This window comes from Neoarius graeffei, chromosome 12, assembly GCF_027579695.1.
Source record: "Neoarius graeffei isolate fNeoGra1 chromosome 12, fNeoGra1.pri, whole genome shotgun sequence".
Classification (NCBI taxonomy): Eukaryota; Metazoa; Chordata; class Actinopteri; order Siluriformes; family Ariidae; genus Neoarius; species Neoarius graeffei.
Genome location: NC_083580.1, coordinates 36,626,356 through 36,650,774, shown reverse-complemented (window position 1 = coordinate 36,650,774; position 24,419 = coordinate 36,626,356). Strand labels below are relative to the sequence as shown.

Genomic DNA, 24,419 nt, shown 5'->3' with positions numbered 1-24,419 from the left:
CTCCTATGTCTAAGTAAGAGATATTGCATGCTATTAAAGGGATGCAATCTGAAAAAGCTGCTGAACCAGACACTCGCAGTACTGAGTTCTACAAAGAGTTTCAAAACCTTTTAGTTGATCCTCTGCTAAACATGTATAATGATTCTTTTGAAAAGAGTGTTCCACCCATGTTCTGGAGGGAAGCTAATATTTCCTTAATTTTAAAGAAGGATAAACAGCCTGAGGATTGTGCCTCCTATAGCCCATCTTGCTATTAAACATAGATCTGAAGCTCCTCTCAAAGATGCTTGCTATGCAGCTAGAGGGTTTACTCCCCCTGCTTATTAAGGAGGACCAAACTGGCTTTATTAAAAGTCGTAATTTGTGTAACAATATGCATAGGTTAATGAACACAATTCAGTTTTTTCATCAGCGGTCACTAGATGGATTCTCATCCCAGCCGCTTCACACTTGACTGCAAACTGCCCCAGTGCATGCTGAAGGTCCTGGTTTGAAGAAGCCAACAGGACAACATCATCCACAAAAAGCAGAGATGAAATCCTGTGGTTCCCAAACAGGATTCCCTCCGGCCCCTGGCTGCACCTAGAAATTCTGTCCATAAAAATTATGAACAGAACCGGTGATAAAGGGCAGCTCTGCTGGAGTCCAACATGCACTGGGAACAGGTCTGACTTACTGCCGGCAATGCAAACCAGACTCCTGCTCCGTTCGTACAGGGACTGGACAGCCCTTAGCAAAGAGCCCCGAACCCCATACTCCCGAAGATACATTACCTACTTATTTTAAACCTGCCAAGCTTTGCCGGCAAAGCTCTCGACCCCAGAGGGTTAACTGTATTATTTGAATAAAGAAATGGATGTTTTACCGCTTTGGTCTGTTCACTCAAGTTTTTTGCTATTGGAGTGGCTGGCTGTTTTATGTCCCAGGGCTCCCTCAAGCCTGTATTACCTTCTGGCTCTCCCTTTTATTTATGAGGTCATTGTCTTGCCAGAGTCCCTGCTTGCACTCAGCACACAATGTATACTGTTCTTATCCATTAGTTGATAATGGGCAGACTTAACAACCTCTCTCTCTTTCTTAAGTTGTATGTCAATCCTGAGATGCCAGTGATGCTGGCCTCTCCTGCTTTTCAGACCTACCTGATCCATCCTGATGCCCTACTTCTGGCTGGAGTCTCATCACATCACTCCTGTGGAGGATGGCCCCAGATAGATAGTCCAAAGATGCACTTAGAAGATGGCTGGACAGTTGTCATGAACAGTTTTGTACTCGTTTCCATCAATAAACAGCTGATAACTTCAACAAAATAGGCTTCATGCTAAAACTCTAATGAATTTCCTGGTTACACAATAGTACTTTGTGACTATATAGGACACAGTTATAGAAGCAAGTAGTCACACTATCTGTTATTACCCAAATGAGGATGGATTCGCTTTTGACTCCAGCTCCTCTCAAGGTTTCTTCCCCTCGTCTGAGGGAGTTTTTCCTTGCCACCATCACCTCAGGCTTGCTCATTAGGAATAAATAGATTTATGAGGGATAAAATTTGTTCATATGTTTAAAGTCTTTATTTTTCTGTTAAGCTGCTTTGCAACGTCTTTTGTTAAAAGCACTATACAAATAAACTGACTTGACTAGGTCCTATGCAGAGCAAAAATCAGCTGTGACCATGTATGATGTTTATTATTGATTAATTTTGGAGTTAAAATGAAGTAAAAGTACTGCTGAAGATGAGAAGCTCTTCTCATTATCCTGCACCTGGATCAAGTCTGGCATTTAATTTGTCTCGAAACACGAGCACATAAAAACCATGTGTGTGCATGTGATACGAGTGCAAAGAACACAACGCGAGAGGAGAAAAGTGTGTTTGTGAGGGAGCATTTCTGTTCCATGTGCAAAAATGTGGTTTTGAGGATGTATTTATGACTGTTGTATGTGCTCACAGAGCAGAAATGCTCCCTTGCAAGAACATTTTTCTGCTTGTGGATACTCTCCCCCATCCTCTTACTGAATCCACATGATTCTCATAGGTGACCTATTCTGATCTCAAAATGCATATTTCGCCAAAAAGCAAGGACTTTGCATCTCCGTTTATGAAGCAAAGAAAGAAAAAGCAAAAAATTTGTTTGTCTCTAGAGATGGGATGAAGCAAAGGGCATGTCTTTGAGTAAGACTGTTAAGTGTCTGTATGTATACTGCTTGCAGCATTCGCACCATCGGGGGAAGACTCCATTTTCCAAGCTGGTGGTCTGGCTACGTAACCAGCGGCGTTGGTAGCTACTGGCACAGCTACTGGTGAAAGAAGAGCCAGGTGACGAGAATGGTGTGATCAGTAGACTACTCAGAGATGCTGTAGAAAGAAGTAAATAGAGTCAGTGAGTGAGTGTCCAAGCTTAATACAGGTTGCGTCATATACATAGCACACAAATTTGCCCCAAATTGGTTGGAATATTGGGTTTCATCTAATATTGGTAAATCAAAACAGTATTTAGTCCTTACTCCAATTCATCAACTATAGCTAAAAAAAAAAAAAAAAACCACAGAAACCACAGGAATAACTTCTAGTAAATTGATTTAAGATACAGCAGAGTTAACCAAGTTCATTGTCTTCTATAATTAATTTTACAAAAATATTCATGTGCTCAGTTGCCCCTCAACATTTTTTAAATACCTAAGCCATTCATTTGATGCAAGGTGGAGAGTGATCAGGTCCTCTCTGCGAGACATTTCAATTCAAAACCCATGAACAGAAACAACTCAGTGTAACCAGTGCCAATTTAGGAGTGTTTTTTCAGAGAGATATCCAATATGGAGTTAGGCAGGACAAGGTAGTTTTTGAAGTTTCTTCAAGCACAAGTGCACAGACAGGAAATGACACCTGGTAATAAAAAGCTACAGTATTCAAACAGAGAAACTGTTAACACCAACCATTACTTCTGGTGGTAAGCACCGTCATTCACTGCCTAACCTTTGAATTCAGTTTAGCCAATCCTAGCACATAGTGCGAAAACATTAGCTTCTATTGAACATTTAATGCATGTCATAATATACTGATTTCAGTGGATATGTCATCTTTGAAAACTGCTGCAATCTTCTTGGCCTGCCCCAGTACTGCAGGTTAAGAATAGGCATAGAAAATTTCTGCCTATTTGTAATGTCTTGAATCTTATTATTTTTTTTAATCCATGCTATAGGAAAATTTGTGCAACACTAGTTTTACTGAATACAGTTAACAACATTTATGATGTACTGTTCACCAACACACAATGGGCCTCCTTGATTGTTCGTATGAGAGTTTACACAAAAAAAATTGGTATTCATGAAAATCCCATAAATTCGGAAGTTTGTTTATATCCTGCTCCTGAGTTTGTACAGTGGATATAAAAAGTGTACACACCCCATTAAAATGATTGTTGTTGTTTTTTTACATCAGAAAAACCTATGAGACCACAATAAATAATTTTAAAACTTTTTCTACCTTTAATGTGACCTACAACCTGTACAATTCAATTGAAAAACAAATAAGTCTGTTGGTGGGGAAAACATAAAAAATAAACGTACAATAAGCTGGTTGCATAAGTGTGCACACCCTTAAACTAATATTTTGTCGAAGCACCTTTTGACTTAATTACAGCATTCAGTCATTTTGGGTACACACCTGCCATCAATTAAAATGACTCTGATTAACCCCTAATAAAAGTTCAGCTGTCCTAGTAGGATTTTCCTGACATTTACTCGGTTGCATCCTCCAGCAAAAGCCATGGTTCGCAGAGAGCTTACAAAGCATCAAAGGGATCTCATTGTTGAAAGGTATCAGTCAATTTACACATAAGACCTAATGTAATGGAACTAATGACTAGAGTGTAAAAGAACTAATGTAATAACAAATGACTAGTAAATCACAACTGACCATCTCTGAATCTTATTTGTGAGTTACTAGATTTTTATATATGGATTATACTGTCAAGTTAAACTTATTTCAAATACAGATACACAAATTAAAATATTTATATTTTAATACATCACACACACTTGAAATTTTGTGAATCCTTTAGCATTTTCTATATTTTTGCATAAATATGACTTAAAACATCAGATTTTCACACAAGTCCTAAAATGAGAAAGAGAACCCAATTAAACAAATGAGACAAATAAAATTATACTTAGTCATTTATTTATTAAGGAAAATGATTCAATATAACATCAGTGAGTGGCAAAAGTACATGAATGTTTGCTTTCAGTATCTGTTGTAACTGCCTTGTGCAGCAATAACTGCAAACAAATGTTTTCAGTAACTGTTGATCAGTCCTGAACATCAGCTTGGAGGAATTTTAGCCCATCCCTCTGTACTGAACAGCTTCAACTCTGGGATATTGAGGTATTTCACCTGACGTCACAGGGTCACGTGACGCCCCGGTGTCCACCATTTTGGACGGCAAGCTAGCTAATGTCAACAACAGTAGCTAGTATGTTACTGTAGCAATATTTACGTTCAGTCATTTGGATGACTGTTAAAACCTTTCAGTCTCAAGTTTTTCCTTTACTGGATTTACTAGTTTACTGAGCTAGCGCGCGATGGCTCCCGGCCCGGCCGGAGAGCGCGCGATGGCTCGCGGCCCGGCCGGAGAGCGCGCGATGGCTCGCGGCCCGGCCGGAGAGCGCGCGATGGCTCGCGGCCCGGCCGGAGAGCGCGCGATGGCTCCCGGCCCGGCCGGAGAGCGCGCGATGGCTCGCGGCCCGGCCGGAGAGCGCGCGATGGCTCGCGGCCCGGCCGGAGAGCGCGCGATGGCTCGCGGCCCGGCCGGAGAGCGCGCGATGGCTCGCGGCCCGGCCGGAGAGCGCGCGATGGCTCGCGGCCCGGCCGGAGAGCGCGCGATGGCTCGCGGCCCGGCCGGAGAGCGCGCGATGGCTCGCGGCCCGGCCGGAGAGCGCGCGATGGCTCCCGGCTCGGCCGGAGAGCGCGCGATGGCTCCCGGCTCGGCCGGAGAGCGCGCGATGGCTCCCGGCTCGGCCGGAGAGCGCGCGATGGCTCCCGGTTTGGCCGAGCGCGCTAGCTCAGTAAACTAGTAAATCCAGTAAAGGAAAAACTTGAGACTGAAAGGTTTTAACAGTCATCCAAATGACTGAACGTAAACATTGCTACAGTAACATACCAGCTACTATGTTGTTGACATTAGCTAGTACTAACAGCTAGCTGCTAGTACACTGCTACAACACAGACACCGACCCTAATAATACAGTTCTTAGTCATTGCCTGGTAACAGCAAATTTATAACGGGCCATGTCTCAACAGACTAAGAAGTTATTTCAATGACATTTAATAACATTTTGTTTATCCTGAGGACCGAAAGTAAATGAAAATGTGAACAAACCTTAGCTGTAATCAGATGGCGACCACCGGCTCCAGGGACGACCCGCTGATGTAGGCATGTTACCCAGCCTGACACAAAATATTTGTAGGCATCCAAACTCTTATACGCTGTCAGATCAATACCTGTGTATGGCGATGGGTTTTTAACGACATAGGTGTACAGATCATGTGGGCCGAAGTCAGGTAAAGACGAGGGCTTCGTGTACTTCCGTACGTCAGTGAACAATCCTGGTGGAAGCAGGTAAACATCGTTCTCTAAGCCTGCTAACCTCAATTTTTGCAAATACCTCTCCCTCTGCTCGCCCTGTAAATGCCCTACGTCACTGGATAGTGAAGGTGTTTTCTGCATCTCGCTCCTTTTTCTTTTGTTTTTCGTTTGTCGCCTTCCTCGCATTCAAACTGATTCGAGCCGTGCCGTCCAAAATGGCAGCATCACATGACTTGGTCACGTGAGTGAAATACCTCAATACATACAGACATGCATGCAGACATACAGTTGCAGTCAGAAGTGTACCTACTTGGACAATATTGTCCATGCTAATATTGGCCTTTCAATTATTTCTTTGAATCTTTTTTTTCTTCTTTTTGCTTGTGGCAGAATGAGTATACAACACCCTTAATAAGATTTTAAAAACAAAACAAAAAACAAACAAAAAATAATTTGGTATGCAAGTTATTATTTTGGGTTTTCTGAAATCAACACCAGGTCAAACTTATATACAGAAAACGAGAGCGCCCGAAAGGGAAAACCGAGCCGAGCCGAGCCGCCTCACGGCTGTAATGCAAATTGCTTTCCTCCTCAGTATACAAGTGCGCTTCCATGGCAGGGAAAAAGAAACTACCACTGCTGCCTATGCAGTGCCCTATTTATACAAATAGGAGTCATTCAGGATTCAGCCATGTTTTTGCTCCGTGTCATGGCTGAATCCTGAATGACTCCTATTTGTATAAATAGGGCACTACATAGGCAGCAGTGGTAGTTTCTTTTTCCCTGCCATGGAAGCGCACTTGTATACTGAGGAGGAAAGCAATTTGCATTACAGCCGTGAGGCGGCTCGGCTCGGTTTTCCCTTTCGGGCGCTCTCGTTTTCTGTTAGAATTTGGTAAAGAAAAAAAAAAATAATAATAAATATTATTTACCAGCTTACCGGGTCCATGAACATAAATCTGACAGCTAACAAGGTCGGGATATAAACGAATCAAATACAAACCATCCGCCGGGACTCCTACTTATGCAGCTCCAGCTTATCCTTGAAGCTGGAGCCGCAGCTGGATGAAGCCGGCAGCGTGCAGTGATAAGAAGGGAGAGAAAATAATGCCAAGCGATTTCGAGGTCTGACTTTTTATTTGGCAACGGTTTTGTGATGCAAATATATCACTCTTTTGAACACGTACTGTTTTGAGACGAAAAACGTTTTACTTTCGTGACCCCAACAAACTTGCCGGACTACTTTCATCTGGACCAAAACTGGACAAGAACTGGACTCACAGGATGCTGTCAGGGGTAAGTCAGTGTGTTTGCACGACACTATTGATGGGGATGCCATACAGATTCATGTCAAAAATCCCGAACTATCCCTTTAACAAGTTTCACTTTGACCAGACACTTTTAGAAGCCATCAACAAGTCTCCGGTAGTATTCTGTTTGGATATTTGATGACTCTTCTTGGCAGAATTGCCAGAGTTCAAGTAAAACGTGTGCGGTTCCTGGCACAGATCAACCATTTAAGCACAATCCATATAATTTTGATCGGCCTGAGGTCAGGACTTGTTTTAAGCTTAATGTTAGCCTGCTTTATCCATTCCACAACCAGCTCTGATATGAATTTGGGGTCACTGTCTTTTTCACCATCTTCTCAAAACACCCAATTGTGTCCAAGTTACAAGCATCTAGCAGATGGCGTGAGGTCATGCTCAAGAATTCTGAGGATCTTTTTTCTATCCACTTTGTGAAATGCACCAGTTGCACTAACAGCAAAACAGCCCCAGAGCATGAGGATCCCCAGCACCATGCTGAACAGCTGTTACAGTGTACCTCTGGTCATTGTCGCCAAATAATTCAATCTTTGTCTCATCTGACCATATAACTTTTCTCCAGAAGGCTTTTTCTCTGTCCATGTGATCAGCTGCAAACTTTAGTTAAGCTTCAAGGTGTTGATTTTGGAGCACAGGGTTCCTTCTTGGATGGCAGCCTCTCAGTCCTTGATGATATAAAACTCACTCAATTGTAGACGGTGTTCCAGCAGCTTCCAGTTTAACATAGGTCTGTGCCTTGAGGGTTTCTGAGTCACTTCTGAGCATCCAAACCAATTTCCTCTCAGGTGTGGGTAACAGTTTGGGTCTTCTTCCAGCAAAGTGGCTACACCTCCCAATAACTTCTATTTACGTACAACTATTTGAACTGATGCTTTTGGAATCTGCAGTTGTTCATAAATGGCTTCAAGTAACATTACTGAGTTGTGTAAATCTATGATTGTTTCTCAAATCTGCACTGCACTCCTTGGACTTTCCCACTGTATTGTGTTTGCCAATCCCATGAGTGCTGTCAAACAAACAAACAAACCCTTTTTATGTTGGCACAGAGAAGCTACCAGGTGTAGTCAATCATGATCACTAATTAGAAGTTAGACCTTGGCAAGTAAAAAGACATTTTAGAACTTTTAGTACCATTGAATTAATAATCCAAGTGGGTGCGTGTACATTTTTTACCTTGTCTGTTTAATTTCATTGACTAAAGTTGTATGTAGTACAGTCATTCTGCCACAGAAAAAGAAGGGTTCAAAGAAATCACTGAAAGCCTAATATTGCCATGACATTCATGTTCGTTTATATAAACTTCTGACCGCAACTCTGTGTGTGTGTGTGTGTGTGTGTGTGTGTGTGTGTAAAAAATACAGGGTCATGGGCGTCAAAGGCTCATCGATTCGCATGAGGCATGAAGGCTAGCCCATATGGTCCAATCCCACACAAGAGCTACTGTAGCACAAACTGCTGAGAAAGTTACTGCTGGCTAAAACAGAAAGGTGTCAACATTAACTTTTTCAGCAGTTTGTGCTACAGTAGCTCTTCTGTGGGATTGGACCATATGGGCTAGCCTTCGTGGTTCATGCAAATCGATGAGCTTTTGACAATCATGACCCTGTCACCAGTTGTCCTTCCTTGGACCACTTTTGTTAGGGACTAACCACTGCATACTGGGAACACCCCACAAGATGTGCCATTTTGGAGATGCACTTCTGAAACACTTCGCTCCTACAGAATCGGTCTCCGTGCAGCAGAAAGGAAGTGGAGAAAATCCAGGGTCCCTGCCAACCTGTCCCACTACCAGTCCCTCCTTGCTGAGTTCTCAGCCTCACTCAAATCAGCCAAGATCGAGTTTTATCACTCCAAAATTCACACCTCCATCTCCAACCCTTATCAATTATTTTCCATTTTCTGTTCTCTCCTCAACTCTCCACCAGCTGCACCTCAGTCCTCCATCATTGCAGAGGACTTTGCCATCTTTTTTGAGATCATAGCAATCCACAACTCCTTCACCACACCTGCCTCACCCTCCCGGTCTCTTCCCCCTTGCTCTCTGCTTTTCCCCCTCTTTCCACTTTAGATGTCTCTCAGCTCCTGCTCTCTCACTGCCCAACCACCTGTGCCCTTGACCCCATCCCCTCATCTCTCCTCCAGACCATCATTCCTGACATCCTCCCATTTATCACCTCCCCCATCAACTCCTCCTTGTCCTCCAGAGACTTTTCCTCCAACTGGGTCCATGTCAACCCTCTGCTGAAAAAAACCCACCTTAGACCCCTCTGTCATCCAGAGTTACCACCCCGTTTCTCTTCTCCCCTTCCTATCAAAGACGCTTGAACGTGCTGTTGCTGACCAACCCTCCGCTTTTCCTCACAGAACAACCTCCTGGATCCTCACCAGTCTGGCTTCCGAACTGGACACTCAACCAAGACTGCATTTCTCTCTCTCAGTGAGGCACTTTATGCAGTATGTGCTGCCTCCCTCTTCTCGGTCCTGATTCTCCTTGAGCTTTCTGCTGCAGTTGACACTGTTGATCACTCCACCCTCCTGTCATCATTATCAGTTCTAGGGTCTGCGGGACAGCCCTAGACTGGTTCAAGTCCTACCTCAATGGTCACTCCTTCCAGGTTACCTGGTCTGGTAACCTGCACCATGCAGGTATCAGCACCATGCCCATTTACCACCAGTGTCCCTCAAGGTTTAGTCCTTAGTCTGCTTCTCTTCTCCCTCTACACATAGTCTCTTAGCCCAATTATCTCTGCTCATGGCCTATGTTACCACTGCTATGCTGATGACACCCAACTGTTTCTCTCATTTCCTCCTTCTGGCACACATATCTCCACCCACATCTCTGCTTGCCTGTGTGACATCCAGAGCTGGATGGACAACCATCACCTAAAGTGCAACCCAGGCAAGACAGAGGCAATCTACATTCATGCTCCATCCTCTCCACCCCTGGACATTGTCATCTCCCTGGGGGACAGCTCTAGGTCTCCTTCACCCAGTGCAAAGAACCTAGAGGTTGTTTGATGACGAACACTCCTCCGCGAACATCGCTGCATTGACCCAGACATGTGGATTCCTCCTCTATAACATCCGAAGGATCCACCCTTTTCTTACCACCTACTCTACTCAGCTCCTGGTCCAAGTGCTGATCCTCTCCCGCCTGGACTACTGCAACTCTCTACTTGCTGGCCCTCCAGTTTCTGCCATCAGGCCCCTGCAGCTCATCCAGAATGCTGCAGCTTACCTGGTCTACAACCTCTCTCGTTCTTCCCATGTCACCCCTCTGCTTGCCAACCTGCACTGGCTACCTATTGCAGCTCGCATCAAAATTAAAACAATGGTGCCAGCTTACTAGGCTGTCAAGGGGTTAGGGCCAGCATACCTCCAGAGTCTGATTCGCCCCGACATGCCAGCCAGATCCTTACGCTCTGCTACTACTGGTCATCTGGCCCCTCCTCGCTGCTCCTGCCCGGTCCGCTCAAGACTGCTGTCTGTCCTGGCTCCCCATTGGTGGAATGACCTTCCCATTGAGGTCAGAACTGCCAACTCCCTGACCACTTTCAAGCACAGACTGAAGACTCACTTCTTCAGGCTTCACCTCGCCCCGTCTTCCCTGCCCATGATGTAACTGTGTTTCAGTCGAGACCAACTCAGGCTGTGTACAATCTAGCCTGGGGTTAGCAGTCTTGAGTTCTCTATTTAGTTGTACTTTATATGGTTGGTTTGTTTCCTTAGCTGTTTGAGTATTGGTATTCCAACAGCATATTACAATAGGTATTGCGGTCATGTGTTCATTTGGCACTAGAACTTTCTTGTCTAGAAGTTCAGCACTTCATGTACCTGACTTTTGCGCTCGTTGTACGTTGCTCTGGATAAAAGCATCTACTAAATGGCATGTAATGTAATGTAAAGATGCTCAGACCCAATCATCTAGCCATCACAATCTGGCCCTTGTCAAAGTCACTCAGATCCTTACACTTGCCCATTTTTCCTGTTTCCAAGACATCAACTTCAAGAACTGACTCTTCTCTTGCTGCCTCATATACAGTATCTCACCCCTTGATAGGTGCCACTGTATCCACAATCAATGTAATTGACTTTACCTGTCAGTGTTTTAAATTTTGTGGCTGATTGTTGTACACACATGGGGATCTCAGGCAATTAGAATATCATGAAAAGGTTTAATATTTTCCATCAGTTATTTAAAAAAATTAAAATGTAATATATTCTAGACTCATTGTATGTAAACAAACGTTTCAAGCATTTTTCTATTTTAATTTTGATAATTATGGCCTACTGCACAAAAACTTAAATCCCAGAACATGAGAATATTTAATTTCAAATTTGAGTAAAACCGTATTAATACCGTGTATCTCTCAGTCAAGTTCAGTACACGCAACCACAATCATATGGAAGGCTGCTGACTTGAAAGTTCTCCAGAAGATGATCATCGACACCGTCCACAAGGAAGGTAAGCCACAGAAAATCACAGAAGGGAGAGATTCACAAGGAGTGGGCTGAAGCTGGTGTCAGTGCATCAAGAGCCACCATGCATAGACGCCTTTAGGAAAGAGGCTACAACTGTTGTGTTCCTAATATCAAGCCACTTCTGATTCAGAGACAATGTCAGAAGCATCTTACCTGGACTAAGGAGAGAAAGAACTGCAGTGGGTTTCCCAAAAGCATCTTAACACTAAGAGCATCTTAACAAGGAGAGAGCGTTCATTGTGCTGCTCATGCTACCATTTAATGATGATCTTTGTGCACCGATGCTTTTGGGAAACTCAGCATTGAACTGTTGGGGATCAGGACACTTCGTCCAATGACAATTTTGTCCAATGGCATGTTATCCAATAGTTGAGACATTTCGTCCAAAGCCTTTTTCCATACGCACTATCAATTATTTTATATGTGGTGACAATATGTGTGACAAGATCGAGATATAAACAAACCATAATTCATTTAAGGGCATGCATTAAGCAGGTTTATGACTGCGTCTCCCCATAATAAATGGAAATAAACAATTTTTGTAAAGCAAACGAGTGCCATAGTACGAGCGCTTTGACACAAAAGATCGGTGTAAGGGGCGTAAACAAGTAGACCCTTACCATTACAGGCTGCTCTCTGAGCTTTGAGCCCAGTGAAGCCGTTTAATTTATCATATAGCCAGTCTTAATAAGGCCAATATAGCCTTAATCAATAAAATGTTTCAATAAATATTTTATTTAAACAGTATTTATTAATTAAAGGGAGTGTATTAAGCAGGTTTATGACTGGGTCTCCCCATAATAAATGGAAACATATTCCTAATGATAGTGAGGTGACAAAATGTGTGACAAACTGCTGTATATTTTTTAAACCAATCCTACAAAAGAATCTCATCTCATCTCATTATCTCTAGCCGCTTTATCCTGTTCTACAGGGTCGCAGGCAAGCTGGAGCCTATCCCAGCTGACTACGGGCGAAAGGTGGGGTACACCCTGGACAAGTCGCCAGGTCATCACAAGGCTGACACAGACACAGACAACCATTCACACTCACACCCTACGGTCAATTTAGAGTCACCAGTTAACCTAACCTGCATGTCTTTGGACTGTGGGGAAAACCCACGCAGACACGGGGAGAACATGCAAACTCTGCACAGAAAGGCCCTCGCCGGCCACGGGGCTCAAACCCGGACCTTCTTGCTGTGAGGCGACAGCGCTAACCACTACACCACCGTGCCGCCCCCTACAAAAGAATTCTCAATAGAATTTGACCAAAGTGGAAAACATTTTTGTAAAGCAAATGAGCAACCCTTACCATTATAGGCTGCTCTCTGAGCTTTGAGTCCAGTGAAGCCGTTTAATTCACCATATTCAGTCTTAATAAGGAATGCACGCAGTCCGGAGCGGGCCTGAGAAGAAAGTGTTTTTGTCAAATATTTCTTGGATTTTACATGAATACTAGGTAGGAACCCATTGTTTTGAACACAAGTTAATAGTCAAAAAGTCCCTCCCATGCCAGGATCTGGTCTTCCCAGGCAGTCTCCTGTCCCAGTACTAACCAGCTCTTTGAGGCGTATGAGTGCGGCGCCGATCTCAGTTTTCATAGCCCTCGGCCGCTCGCCTGTACAGCTAAGGTTACAGTGGGGAGGCTAGTCCTCTGGTAACCACAAGAGTTTGACTTCCCTACTCGCATCTGTATTGGAGCATGTCTTGCCAGACGGCGGTAGGTACCATTTTCATGATGGTGTTTGGTATGACCCGACCGTGAGTAGAACTCATGATCTCCTGGTCAAGAGGCAGACACACTAACCATTTGGTTTCGATTGGTTTCTCTCAGAAACACCCACCATAAACAGGATAAAATTTATCAGACAGACAAAGTTTAGGCTATTTGGAGGTAAAATTTGTTGCGATATGGCACGTGGATTTTCTGTGCTTTGGATGATTCAGGACAGCGATTCAATTCATGATTAATTTCATGATTCAGGACAACAATTCAATTTCAGGACAGCGATTCAATTCATGATTCAGTTATTGTCTCATGCATCAACGCCTGCTATACTACTAACCCTGAAAGGTCTCAAATGTTTAAAGACTCCCTCCAAAAGAAAATCGAGACTTCCACTCTAAGAGGAAACGATGTCAACACCAAATGGTCCCAACTTCGCAGTGCCATTTACTCCTCAGCCATTTCAGCATTTGGTAGACTGTAAAAACAGACTGGTTCAAAGCTCATTGGGAGGAGATGCAACCAGTTACAGAAGACAAGAGGAAAGCATTACTAGCTTACAAACAGAATCCCTCCCCTGCCACACAAGATGCCCTTTGAGTCACACGCAACAAAGCCTAGCAGATTGCTCGTAGATGTGCAAATAAGGACTGGTTGAGCCTTTGTAATAGGATCCAATGAGCTGCCAACACTGGGAATGCTAGGGCAATGTACAATAGCATTAAAACAGCCACGAGCCCCACTGCCACCAAGACCGCAGCACTTAAGACCAAGCTTGGGGAGGTCATCACAGACCCAAGGAAACAACTTGAACGCTGGATGGAACACTACATGGAACTATATGCAACACAGACCATCATAACCAGTGCAGCTTTGAATGCCTTGCCCAGTTTCTCAGTCATGGAGGAACTAGACAACCAGCCCACTTTAAAGGAAGTCAACAAAGCTATTGTTACATGAGAGGTTATCAAAAAAAAAAAACCCAACACCGAATTCGGTTATAGAAAAGTTTTACTATTACTCAGAAGTGAAACATGTTCAAACAAAACCCCCAACACGTTACACACATAAAACCCTAGGCCTAGGTCACAAAACAAAAGGTTCCCTTTTCAAACCACATCAAAATACAGACATATTCGTAACATAAAATATAAAGGACACAGAATTTATCTCACGGTCCCTTTGTGCCTCGCGTTAGGCAAGCGCCGGTCAGCAGGTCCCATTGCCCCGACCGTTGAACTGTTTACAGTCTTTAAATGTCCTCCGAAGTAGCAGTGGTGTTTCCCAAGGCATCCGTGAAGGGAAAAGTCCGAAAAGCATAATCCAACGCGAGGGAAAAATATCCAAAATAGACCAGAGTTCAGGTCCCATTGCGCCGACCGTTGAACTGTTCACAGTCTTTAAATGTCCTCCAAAGCAGCAGTGGTGTTTCCAGAGGCATCCGTGAAGGGAAAAGTCCGAAAAGCATATTCCAACGCGAGGGAAAAATATCCAAAATAGACCAGAGTCTCTGGAGCGAGGGCACCGAGAGCTGTCCAGCTGTGTCGAGCGCATCCGAGAGTGTGTCACCCCAACGTCTCCACCTGAAGTTGTTCACGTGAACTTTTAATTGACATCAGCCAGGCACCACGTGGCACCTGCAGCTCGCGGGAATGTCTCCCTCATGCACTTTATCCAAGAGCCGAAATTGAGTGGGGTGTAACCTAATGATTATCAGAAATGTCCATTGTGCACAAGTAATCATAGAATAACAGCAAATCACCCCAATAAAATATAGAAGTGCTCTTAACATCCAAACACAGGATATTTACATATTGCAATGGAAATAAATAACTGAATAAATAATAAAAATGAAAAAAAACCCCACTTGTACATCACACTATAGACTGTACAGCTTGTAGGAAAGCCCCTGGAAAAGATGACATCCCACCAGAAATCCTGAAGTTTGGGAAGCCAGCACTGCTGAAGCACCTACACAAACTTCTGGGTCTCTGTTGGGAGGAAGCCTATGTTCCACAAGACATGCATGATGCCAATATTGTCACCCTACATAAAAACAAAGGTGACTGGGGTGATTGCAACAATTATCATGGCATTTCCCTGCTGAGTCACATTGGCAAAGCTTTTGCCCACGTCATCTTGGTGTGTCTGCAGAGCCTCGCCTTGAGAGTCAACCCAGAGTCACAGTCTGGTTTCAGAGCTGGCAGATCTACTGTGGATATGATTCTCATTATGCCAGCTCCAAGAGAAGTGTCGAGAGCAGCAGAACCCACTGTACAACACATTCATTGACCTGACAAAAACCTTCGACCTAGTCAACAGAAGTGGGCTTTTTAGTCTCTTGTGCAAAATCAGTTGTCCTTCAAAGCTCCTCAGTATGATTACTTCATTCCATGATGACATGCATGCCACTGTTGGCTTCAATGGTGCAACCTCAGATGTCTTTCCTGTGAACAGTGGTGTGAAGCAAGGTTGTGTCTTGGTACTGACCCTATTCGGAATTTTCTTCTCCATGCTCCTCCAGCACGCCTTTGCAGACTGCAATGATGGAATTTTCATTTGCAGAAGAGATGATGGGAAATTCGACAATATTGCCCAATTCTGCTCCAAAACAAAGGTCAGGGAAGTCCTCATATGAGAGTTATTTGCAGATGATGCAGCACTGGTGTTACACAGTAAAGCTGGATTACAGCTGTTAGTTGACCGTTTGTCTCATGCCTGTAGAGTTTGAGCTGACCATCAGCCTGAAAAAGACAAATATCTTCACCCAGGACACCGTCACCACACCAGAGATTACCATCAACAATGCCCATCTCGAAGTAGTGGACTCACTGGCCTACTTTGGCTCTACCATCTCAAGCTTGGATGCTGAAGCGAACTCTAGAATCGCCAAAGCTACAGCTGTTATGGCCAAACTGAACAAGCGAGTTTGGCACAATTTCTCGTCTGACCGAGAAAACCAAGCTACACATCTACCAAGCTTGTGTACTCAGCACGCTTCTATATGGCAGTGAGACTTGGAGAATGTATGCCAAACAAGAGAAGCGACTCAACAGCTTCCATCTCCACAGTCTCAGATGTATTCTCCAGGTCAAGTGGCAGGAGAAAGTGGCTAACACAGAGGTCCTTAAAGGAGAAGCTGTTGAACCTTTATTTTTAAATACATTTCTGAGTGGATAGTATCTCCAACTTTGACTCTTGTATTCTGCATAAATGGGAATAAAAAATATATTTTTGAGAGTTAAAAATCAACTGCAAAGTTGGCATTCGAGCTACCCCGCTGAACCAGCTAGACCAGAGTGCATAACGTTACAGCAGGAACCAGTTTTAAGGCCAAGGCCTTTGACAGCTATAGACCAAAGCCAGACTCGGCAGGTGAGAGTGGTTGCAATGGCCTCTTCGTTCAGATTTATTGGAGATTCTTCGGATTCCTCCGATAGTAATACATCTGACTGTGATAGTCCTGAAATTGGAGTGTGTGTACGTGCTGCTGCTATATACGTAGAACCGTATTAGTTCGAACCATCGGAAAGTGAATCCGATAGTAACATGTTGGCCACAGAAGCCCCCACCTTGTGAAATAAAGCCAGAGAACAAAGCCATCTAGAGAATTGGATGGAATTGAACTGACAGTCTCATGTGACTCTCATTAAAACAGGATAGGTGTTATAACTTATGCAACATACATGTACATGCATGCATTTTAATAATCTTATACTGGTAACTTATGTAGGTATCATGCCGCCATCTTGTGTCAGAACTACAATTCCCAGGCAACTTCCGTGTGACCTATGTCACACGTGGGCGGGATCATCTACGTCAGTCTGCCATGCACGCATAAATCCAAGCGGAAGCTCCGCCATTTTGTCTCTCGCGTCCGGTTTTCAAGGAGTCTGGACGCATAAAGGGATGCTCTCCACCCAAAAAGACGTCTTCTTTCTTGCAAGATCCATCACTCAGCGCGATTTTCTTTCTTACCCTTGGCAAAGGTAAACTCTAGAGTCGCGCGATCTTTAAACTCAACCTGAGTTACAACCGGTTTACTTGTATTAGAAGTGACGTCACGACTGCAGCCCAGGCAGTTAAAAGTTAAGAAGCGATTGAATCCTTTTTAACTCAAAAGCGCTGTGCATCTTATTCTGATCAGAGACTTTTCCTCACGAACGCTGAGGTTCGGACCAAGAATCCTCTGCTTTCTACGGGAACCACCCAAGTGCTCCGCTGGACCCGAAAGTTTCTACGCCTCCATCACGAGCGGCTCACGTGCTCCCACGGCGAGGCCCGAGACTACACCGGCGAATATTTCTTCATATCTTGCTAAAGGCAGGATTAAGTAAGATTTTGGCATTTGGGCATAATTAGGATAGTCTTAGGAATTTGCTTTTATTTGAAATAGTGTGAATTTAAACCCAGGTTTATGTTACACTGTTAGACACGCAGCGTGTTGATTTATTTTGGTTCTATGTTCTCTCAATTGTTTAATAGGTTGTGCATGCTTCTCTTTCTCTTATCATTCTTACTAACATTTTAATTTCATTATTATACATCTTGATCTCATCAATATTTCAGTGGATTCAGTATGGTTATGAGCTAGTGGGTTAGCTACAGCTTCCCTTTGTCTGCTTAGCAACACAAAGCTAATCAAGGCCTACCATGTGCTCAGCAGGCCATCAGGCCTGATAAACCACACCTCAGCTAGAAATCCACAAGCTAGCTTTTAGTTAGCTACGGCTAATTGAGGTATTTCACTCACGTGACCAAGTCATGTGATGCTGCCATTTTGGACGGCACGGCTCGAATCAGTTTGAATGCGAGGAAGGCGACAAACGAAAAACATAAAAGAAAAAGGAGCGAGATGCAGAAAACACCTTCACTATCCAGCGACGTAGGGCATTTACAGGGCGAGCAGAGGGAGAGGTATTTGCAAAAATTGAGGTTAGCAGGCTTAGAGAATGACATTTACCTGCTTCCACCAGGATTGTTCACTGACAGCTAAGGTTTGTTCACATTTTCATTTACTTTCGGTCCTCAGGATAAACAAAATGTTATTAAATGTCATTGAAATAACTTCTTAGTCTGTTGAGACATGGCCCGTTATAAGTTTTTCCTTTACTGTATTTACTAGTTTACTGAGCGCGCTCCGGGGCTGGCTGGCGCTAGCTAGCTAGCGCTCCGGGGCTGGCTGGCCGGCTAGCTAGCGCTCCGGGGCTGGCTGGCCGGCTAGCTAGCGCTCCGGGGCTCACTGGCTCAGTAAACTAGTAAATCCAGTAAAGGAAAAACTTGAGACTGAAAGGTTTTAACAGTCATCCAAATGACTGAACGTAAACATTGCTACAGTAACATACCAGCTACTGTTGTTGACATTAGCTAGCTTGCCGTCCAAAATGGCGGACACCGGGGCGTCACGTGACCCTGTGACGTCAGGTGAAATACCTCAATACCCTTGTGTGGCAGCGGGGGCGTGGTCAAGCGCCGGTCGGTGACAGGAGGGCGGAGTCAGGGAAGGTAAGTGGCAGAATCACGACACCTGAGAACAATTAACCTGTGTTTGTGTGTGTCTTCCCAGTGACCGCGCCCTATTTAAGGAGGGAGAGTGAGAGCAGAAGGGAGGCTCCGGACTAGACGCTGGCTGTGTGTGTGTGTTTGTCTAGTCCCCATAAACATTGTTCACTGAAAAGTGTGGCAATAAAGCCTGTTTCCAAACCTGATCTCTGTCCTGCCGTCCTCAGTGCTCCACCCACACGTAGGGAGTGTTACAGTGGTGCTGAAACCCGGGAATGGAGCACCAAACCAGCAGCCCCATGGAATCCTCCCCGTTCGCCGATCTGGTCCACGCCCTCGCCACGGCTCAGCAAAGCCAGCACCAGGCACTCGTCACGCTCCGAAAGGAGCAGGAGCAGCGCTTCGAAGCCCTGGTGCTGGCCCAGCAGGAAGATCGCGAGGCGTTCCGGCATCTTCTCGTGTCGGCGGGGTCCACCAGCGCTCCGGCCGCGGGCCCGTCTCCCCTCATTGTCACCAAGATGGGCCTGCAGGACGACCCCGAGGCGTTCATCACGTTGTTCGAACAGGTCGCCGAAGCCTCGGGGTGGCCGATCGAGCAGCGCGCGGCGCGCCTCCTCCCCCTGCTCACGGGAGAGGCGCAGCTGGCCGCGCTACAGCTCCCCGCCGACCGCCGGCTGGCCTACGCGGACCTCCGCCGGGCCGTCCTCCAGCGCGTGGGGCGCACACCGGAGCAACAGCGCCAGCGCTTCCGCGCGCTGCGACTGGAGGAAGTCGGCCGGCCGTTCGCGTTCGGCCAGCAGCTCCGGGACGCCTGCTGGCGGTGGCTGAGGGCCAACAATCGCGACGCCGAGGGAATCGTCGACCAGGTGGTACTGGAACAGTTCGTCGCCCGCTTACCAGCCGGAACCGCGGAGTGGGTCCAGTGCCACCGCCCGGCGTCGCTGGATCAGGCAGTCGAGCTGGCGGAGGATCATCTGGCGGCTGTCCCGGCGGCAGGACAGCAGATGGCATCGTCTCTTCTCTCCTCTTCTCTCTCTCTCTCTCTCCCTCTCCTCCTGTGTCCCGTCCTCGCCCCATTCCCCCACCGCGGAGGCGGGGGCCGGCTCCACCCCAGCCGGCCCGCCGCACCCGCGGTGCCCTCCCGTGTCTCCCTTCTGTGTCTGTCTCTCCCCCATCTCAGGTGAGTGAGCCCCAGATCACCGGTGCAGAGGGAAAGCCCGGGCCGGTTTGCTGGCGCTGCGGGGAGCCGGGCCACCTTCATGAGCAGTGCACAGCAATGGAAGTGGGCGCGGTGGTTCGGATCCCCGACGCGCCAGAGGCCGCCCTCGATCGGGCCGGAGCGTATCGCATACCGGTGAGTATCCAAGGGGCTACACATCATGCGTTGGTGGATTCTGGTTGTAATCAGACCTCAATTCGCCAAAGCCTGGTTCAAAACGAGGCATTGGGGGGAGCACAGGGGGTGAAGGTTTTGTGTGTGCACGGGGATGTTCACAGCTACCCTTTGGTGTCGGTCCACATTATTTTCAGAGGGGAAAAATTTATAGTGAAGGCGGCGGTTAATCCTCGCCTTACCCACTCGTTAATTTTGGGGACTGATTGGCCGGGATTTCGGGGTTTAATGACACGCCTAGTCGAGAGTGGGTCCTGCCATTTGACAGGGGGAGGTCCCGGTGTCGCTTTGGCGGGAGCAGCTGTCACAGAGCCGTCTACGTCATCTCCGCGTCAGAGTGAGGAGCCGCCGGCTCCTCCTCTCTCTATTGGGGAATCCCTCGCGGATTTCCCATTAGAGCAGTCGCGAGACGAGACTCTGCGGCATGCGTTTGACCAAGTGAGAGTAATCGATGGTCAAACGCTCCCGCCGAACGCCACCCCGTCCTTCCCCTACTTCGCGATTATGAAGGATAGATTATACCGAGTGACGCAGGACACTCAAACTAAAGAGCGAGTCACGCAGCTTTTGATTCCAAAGAGCCGCCGGGAATTGGTATTCCAGGCGGCTCACTTTAATCCCATGGCTGGACACTTAGGGCAGGATAAAACACTAGCCCGAATAATGGCCCGATTCTATTGGCCGGGGATTCGCGGCGATGTCCGTAGGTGGTGTACGGCATGCCGCGAATGCCAGTTAGTAAATCCAGCGGCCATTCCAAAAGCGCCATTGCGCCCTCTACCGTTAATCGAGACCCCGTTTGAAAGAATTGGGATGGATCTCGTCGGGCCATTAGATCGGTCAGCACGAGGGTACCGCTTTATATTAGTTCTAGTGGACTATGCAACGCGATACCCGGAAGCAGTGCCTCTGCGCAATATCTCAGCACGCAGTATTGCAGAGGCACTCTTCCGCGTCATCTCCCGAGTTGGAATCCCGAAAGAGATTCTGACTGATCAAGGCACTACGTTTATGTCACGAACACTACGCGAACTGTATGGGTTACTGGGGATTAAGCCGATCCGCACCAGTGTATATCACCCACAAACGGACGGTTTAGTAGAACGGTTCAACCGCACCCTCAAAAATATCATTAAGAAATTCGTAAGTGAGGACGCACGTAATTGGGATAAGTGGCTCGAACCCTTGCTGTTCTCAGTGCGAGAGGTCCCTCAAGCCTCCACGGGGTTCTCCCCGTTCGAATTATTATATGGGCGTAAGCCGCGCGGCATCCTGGACGTGCTGCGGGAAAATTGGGAGGAGGGACCTTCACAAAGTAAGAATGAAATTCAGTACGTTATGGACCTGCGCGCAAAACTCCACACGCTCACCCACCTAACTCAGGAGAATTTGCGGCAGGCCCAGGAACGGCAAGCCCGCCTGTACAACAAGGGTACGCGCCTTAGAGAGTTCACACCGGGAGATAAAGTACTCGTACTCTTGCCCACGTCGAGCTCCAAATTAATCGCCAAGTGGCAAGGACCCTTTGAGGTCACACGGCGAGTCGGGGACGTCGACTATGAGGTGAGGCGAACAGACAGGGGTGGGGCGCTACAGATTTACCACCTCAATCTGCTCAAACTCTGGAACGAGGAGGTCCCCGTGGCGTTGGTGTCGGTAGTTCCGGAGAAGGCGGAGCTGGGGCCGGAGGTTCAAAAAGGGAGTTTGGCATCACGTACCTCTCCGGTCCCCTGTGGAGACCACCTCTCCCCGACCCAGCTCACGGAGGTCGCCCAGTTGCAGGCCGAGTTTTCGGATGTGTTCTCGCCCCTGCCCGGTCGCACTAACCTCATAGAACACCACATAGAGACACCCCCGGGGGTGGTAGTGCGTAGCCGCCCTTATAGACTACCCGAACACAAAAAAAAGGTGGTTCGGGAAGAACTTCAGGCCATGCTCGAAATGGGCATCGTCGAGGAGTCCCACAGCGACTGGAGCAGCCCGGTGGTCTTGGTTCCCAAGGCCGACGGCTCGGTCCGGTTCTGTGTGGACTATAGAAAAGTCAACGCGGTGTCTAAATTTGACGCGTACCCAATGCCTCGTATTGATGAGCTGCTCGATCGACTAGGCACGGCTCGCTTCTACTCGACACTGGATTTAACGAAGGGATATTGGCAGATCCCCTTGACTCCATTATCCCGGGAGAAAACGGCCTTTTCCACACCGTTTGGCTTACACCAGTTCGTCACACTTCCGTTTGGGCTGTTCGGGGCGCCCGCTACGTTTCAGCGGCTGATGGACCGGGTCCTCCGGCCCCACGCCACCTATGCGGCCGCCTACCTGGACGACATTATCGTTTATAGTAACGACTGGCAGCGGCACCTGCAACACCTGAGGGCCGTCCTTAGGTCACTGAGGCGGGCGGGGCTCACTGCCAACCCAAAGAAGTGTGCGATTGGGCGGGTGGAAGTACGGTATCTGGGCTTCCACTTGGGCAACGGGCAGGTGCGTCCCCAAATTAATAAGACAGCAGCGATTGCGGCCTGCCCGAGGCCCAAGACCAAAAAGGGGGTGAGACAGTTCCTGGGGCTGGCTGGCTACTATCGTAGGTTTATACCTAATTATTCGGACGTCACCAGCCCGCTGACTGACCTCACTAAAAAGGGGGCGCCAGATCCGGTCCAGTGGACGGAGCAGTGCCAGCGGGCTTTCTCGGAGGTAAAGGCTGCACTGTGTGGGGGGCCACTTTTACACTCCCCTGACTTCTCTCTCCCTTTTATGTTACAGACGGATGCGTCGGACAGAGGGCTGGGGGCCGTTTTGTCCCAGCAGGTGGAGGGGGAGGATCGCCCGGTCTTATACATCAGCCGGAAGCTGTCAGTGCGTGAGGGGCGCTACAGCACGATTGAAAAGGAGTGCCTGGCGATCAAATGGGCGGTCCTCGCCCTCCGGTACTACCTGCTGGGGCGCTCTTTCACCCTCTGTTCGGACCACGCGCCCCTCCAGTGGCTCCACCGCATGAAAGATGCCAACGCGCGGATCACCCGTTGGTATCTGGCGCTCCAACCCTTTAATTTCAAGGTGGTCCACAGGCCGGGGGCGCAGATGGTCGTGGCGGACTTCCTCTCCCGTCAAGGGGGGGGGGGGGGAGTCGGCTGCAGGCCGGACGGCCGCCCGGCCTGAGTCGGGCGGTGGGGGTATGTGGCAGCGGGGGCGTGGTCAAGCGCCGGTCGGTGACAGGAGGGCGGAGTCAGGGAAGGTAAGTGGCAGAATCACGACACCTGAGAACAATTAACCTGTGTTTGTGTGTGTCTTCCCAGTGACCGCGCCCTATTTAAGGAGGGAGAGTGAGAGCAGAAGGGAGGCTCCGGACTAGACGCTGGCTGTGTGTGTGTGTTTGTCTAGTCCCCATAAACATTGTTCACTGAAAAGTGTGGCAATAAAGCCTGTTTCCAAACCTGATCTCTGTCCTGCCGTCCTCAGTGCTCCACCCACACGTAGGGAGTGTTACACCTTGTCTTTAGCAACACGTGTTCAGTAGGCCTCACCAGGCCTAACAAACACACAAGCTAGGCCATACACACACACACAAGCAAAGATTAGCAATAGAGCTAACCTTTTGTTCTACTTAGATAACATTCCTTTGTTTTAGCTAGCAACAAGCTAGGCCATACACACACACACCTCACTGCTTGTATATAATAATTTATTTTTTTATCTTTGTATAATAAATTAATTTATTAAACAAACTGTTTGTGTGAACAATATATATATGAAGTCCCCAATCTCCCTCGAATTCAAAAGGGTGCATATAAAAGTTATGTAATGTGGTAAGTGATCGTAATAATTTGGAAATATACCATAATCTAGCTGTTTGGTAACTTATCCAGGATTAATGGTATGATTCACTAAATGATTCATTGAACGATTCACTAAATGATTCATTGGTATGATTCACTAAATGATTCATTGAACGATTCACTGAACGATTCACTTCAAATGAGACTGATTCTATGGTATGATTCAATTCAAATGAGTCAAAGTAAACGATTCAATGGGATTGATTCATTTTAATTATTAACCTTCAAACTTAATGAGACTGATTTAACGAGATTGATCACTTAATTTCAATAATTAACTGATTGCACCCACACTTAAATACACAATACAAATGACACGTATTAATTTAAATGCAGATAAACAACGAGTGTTGCTGTTGTTGTTATTATGTAACCAAATGAGAGTTGCATTTTACCCATCTGTGTTCTCGCTTCTTGAAAACTGATCTTGTGGCCGATGATTTTGAAACAATCTGACTTTCAGTTCTTCGTTCACTTACTTCTTCCACGTAAGGGTGAGATATTGCTGCTGAGGCAAGCATATCCAGCAGGGGGGAAGCATATCCAGCGGAGAAATCTGACGACTGGT

The 24,419-nt window shown here is 46.7% G+C and overlaps 1 protein-coding gene across 11 annotated transcripts in view; it reads right to left on the bottom strand.

Annotated features, from left to right (window-relative positions):
• The window catches only part of fnip1 (folliculin interacting protein 1), a 342,414-nt gene that overhangs the window by 198,803 nt on the left and 119,192 nt on the right, over nucleotides 1-24,419 (bottom strand). For all 11 annotated transcript variants that reach the window (XM_060935844.1, XM_060935846.1, XM_060935845.1 and 8 more), the window contains one exon: nucleotides 2,215-2,350. In XM_060935844.1, the coding sequence (XP_060791827.1) occupies nucleotides 2,215-2,350 (136 nt within the window). The remainder of the gene's footprint in view (nucleotides 1-2,214; nucleotides 2,351-24,419) is intronic.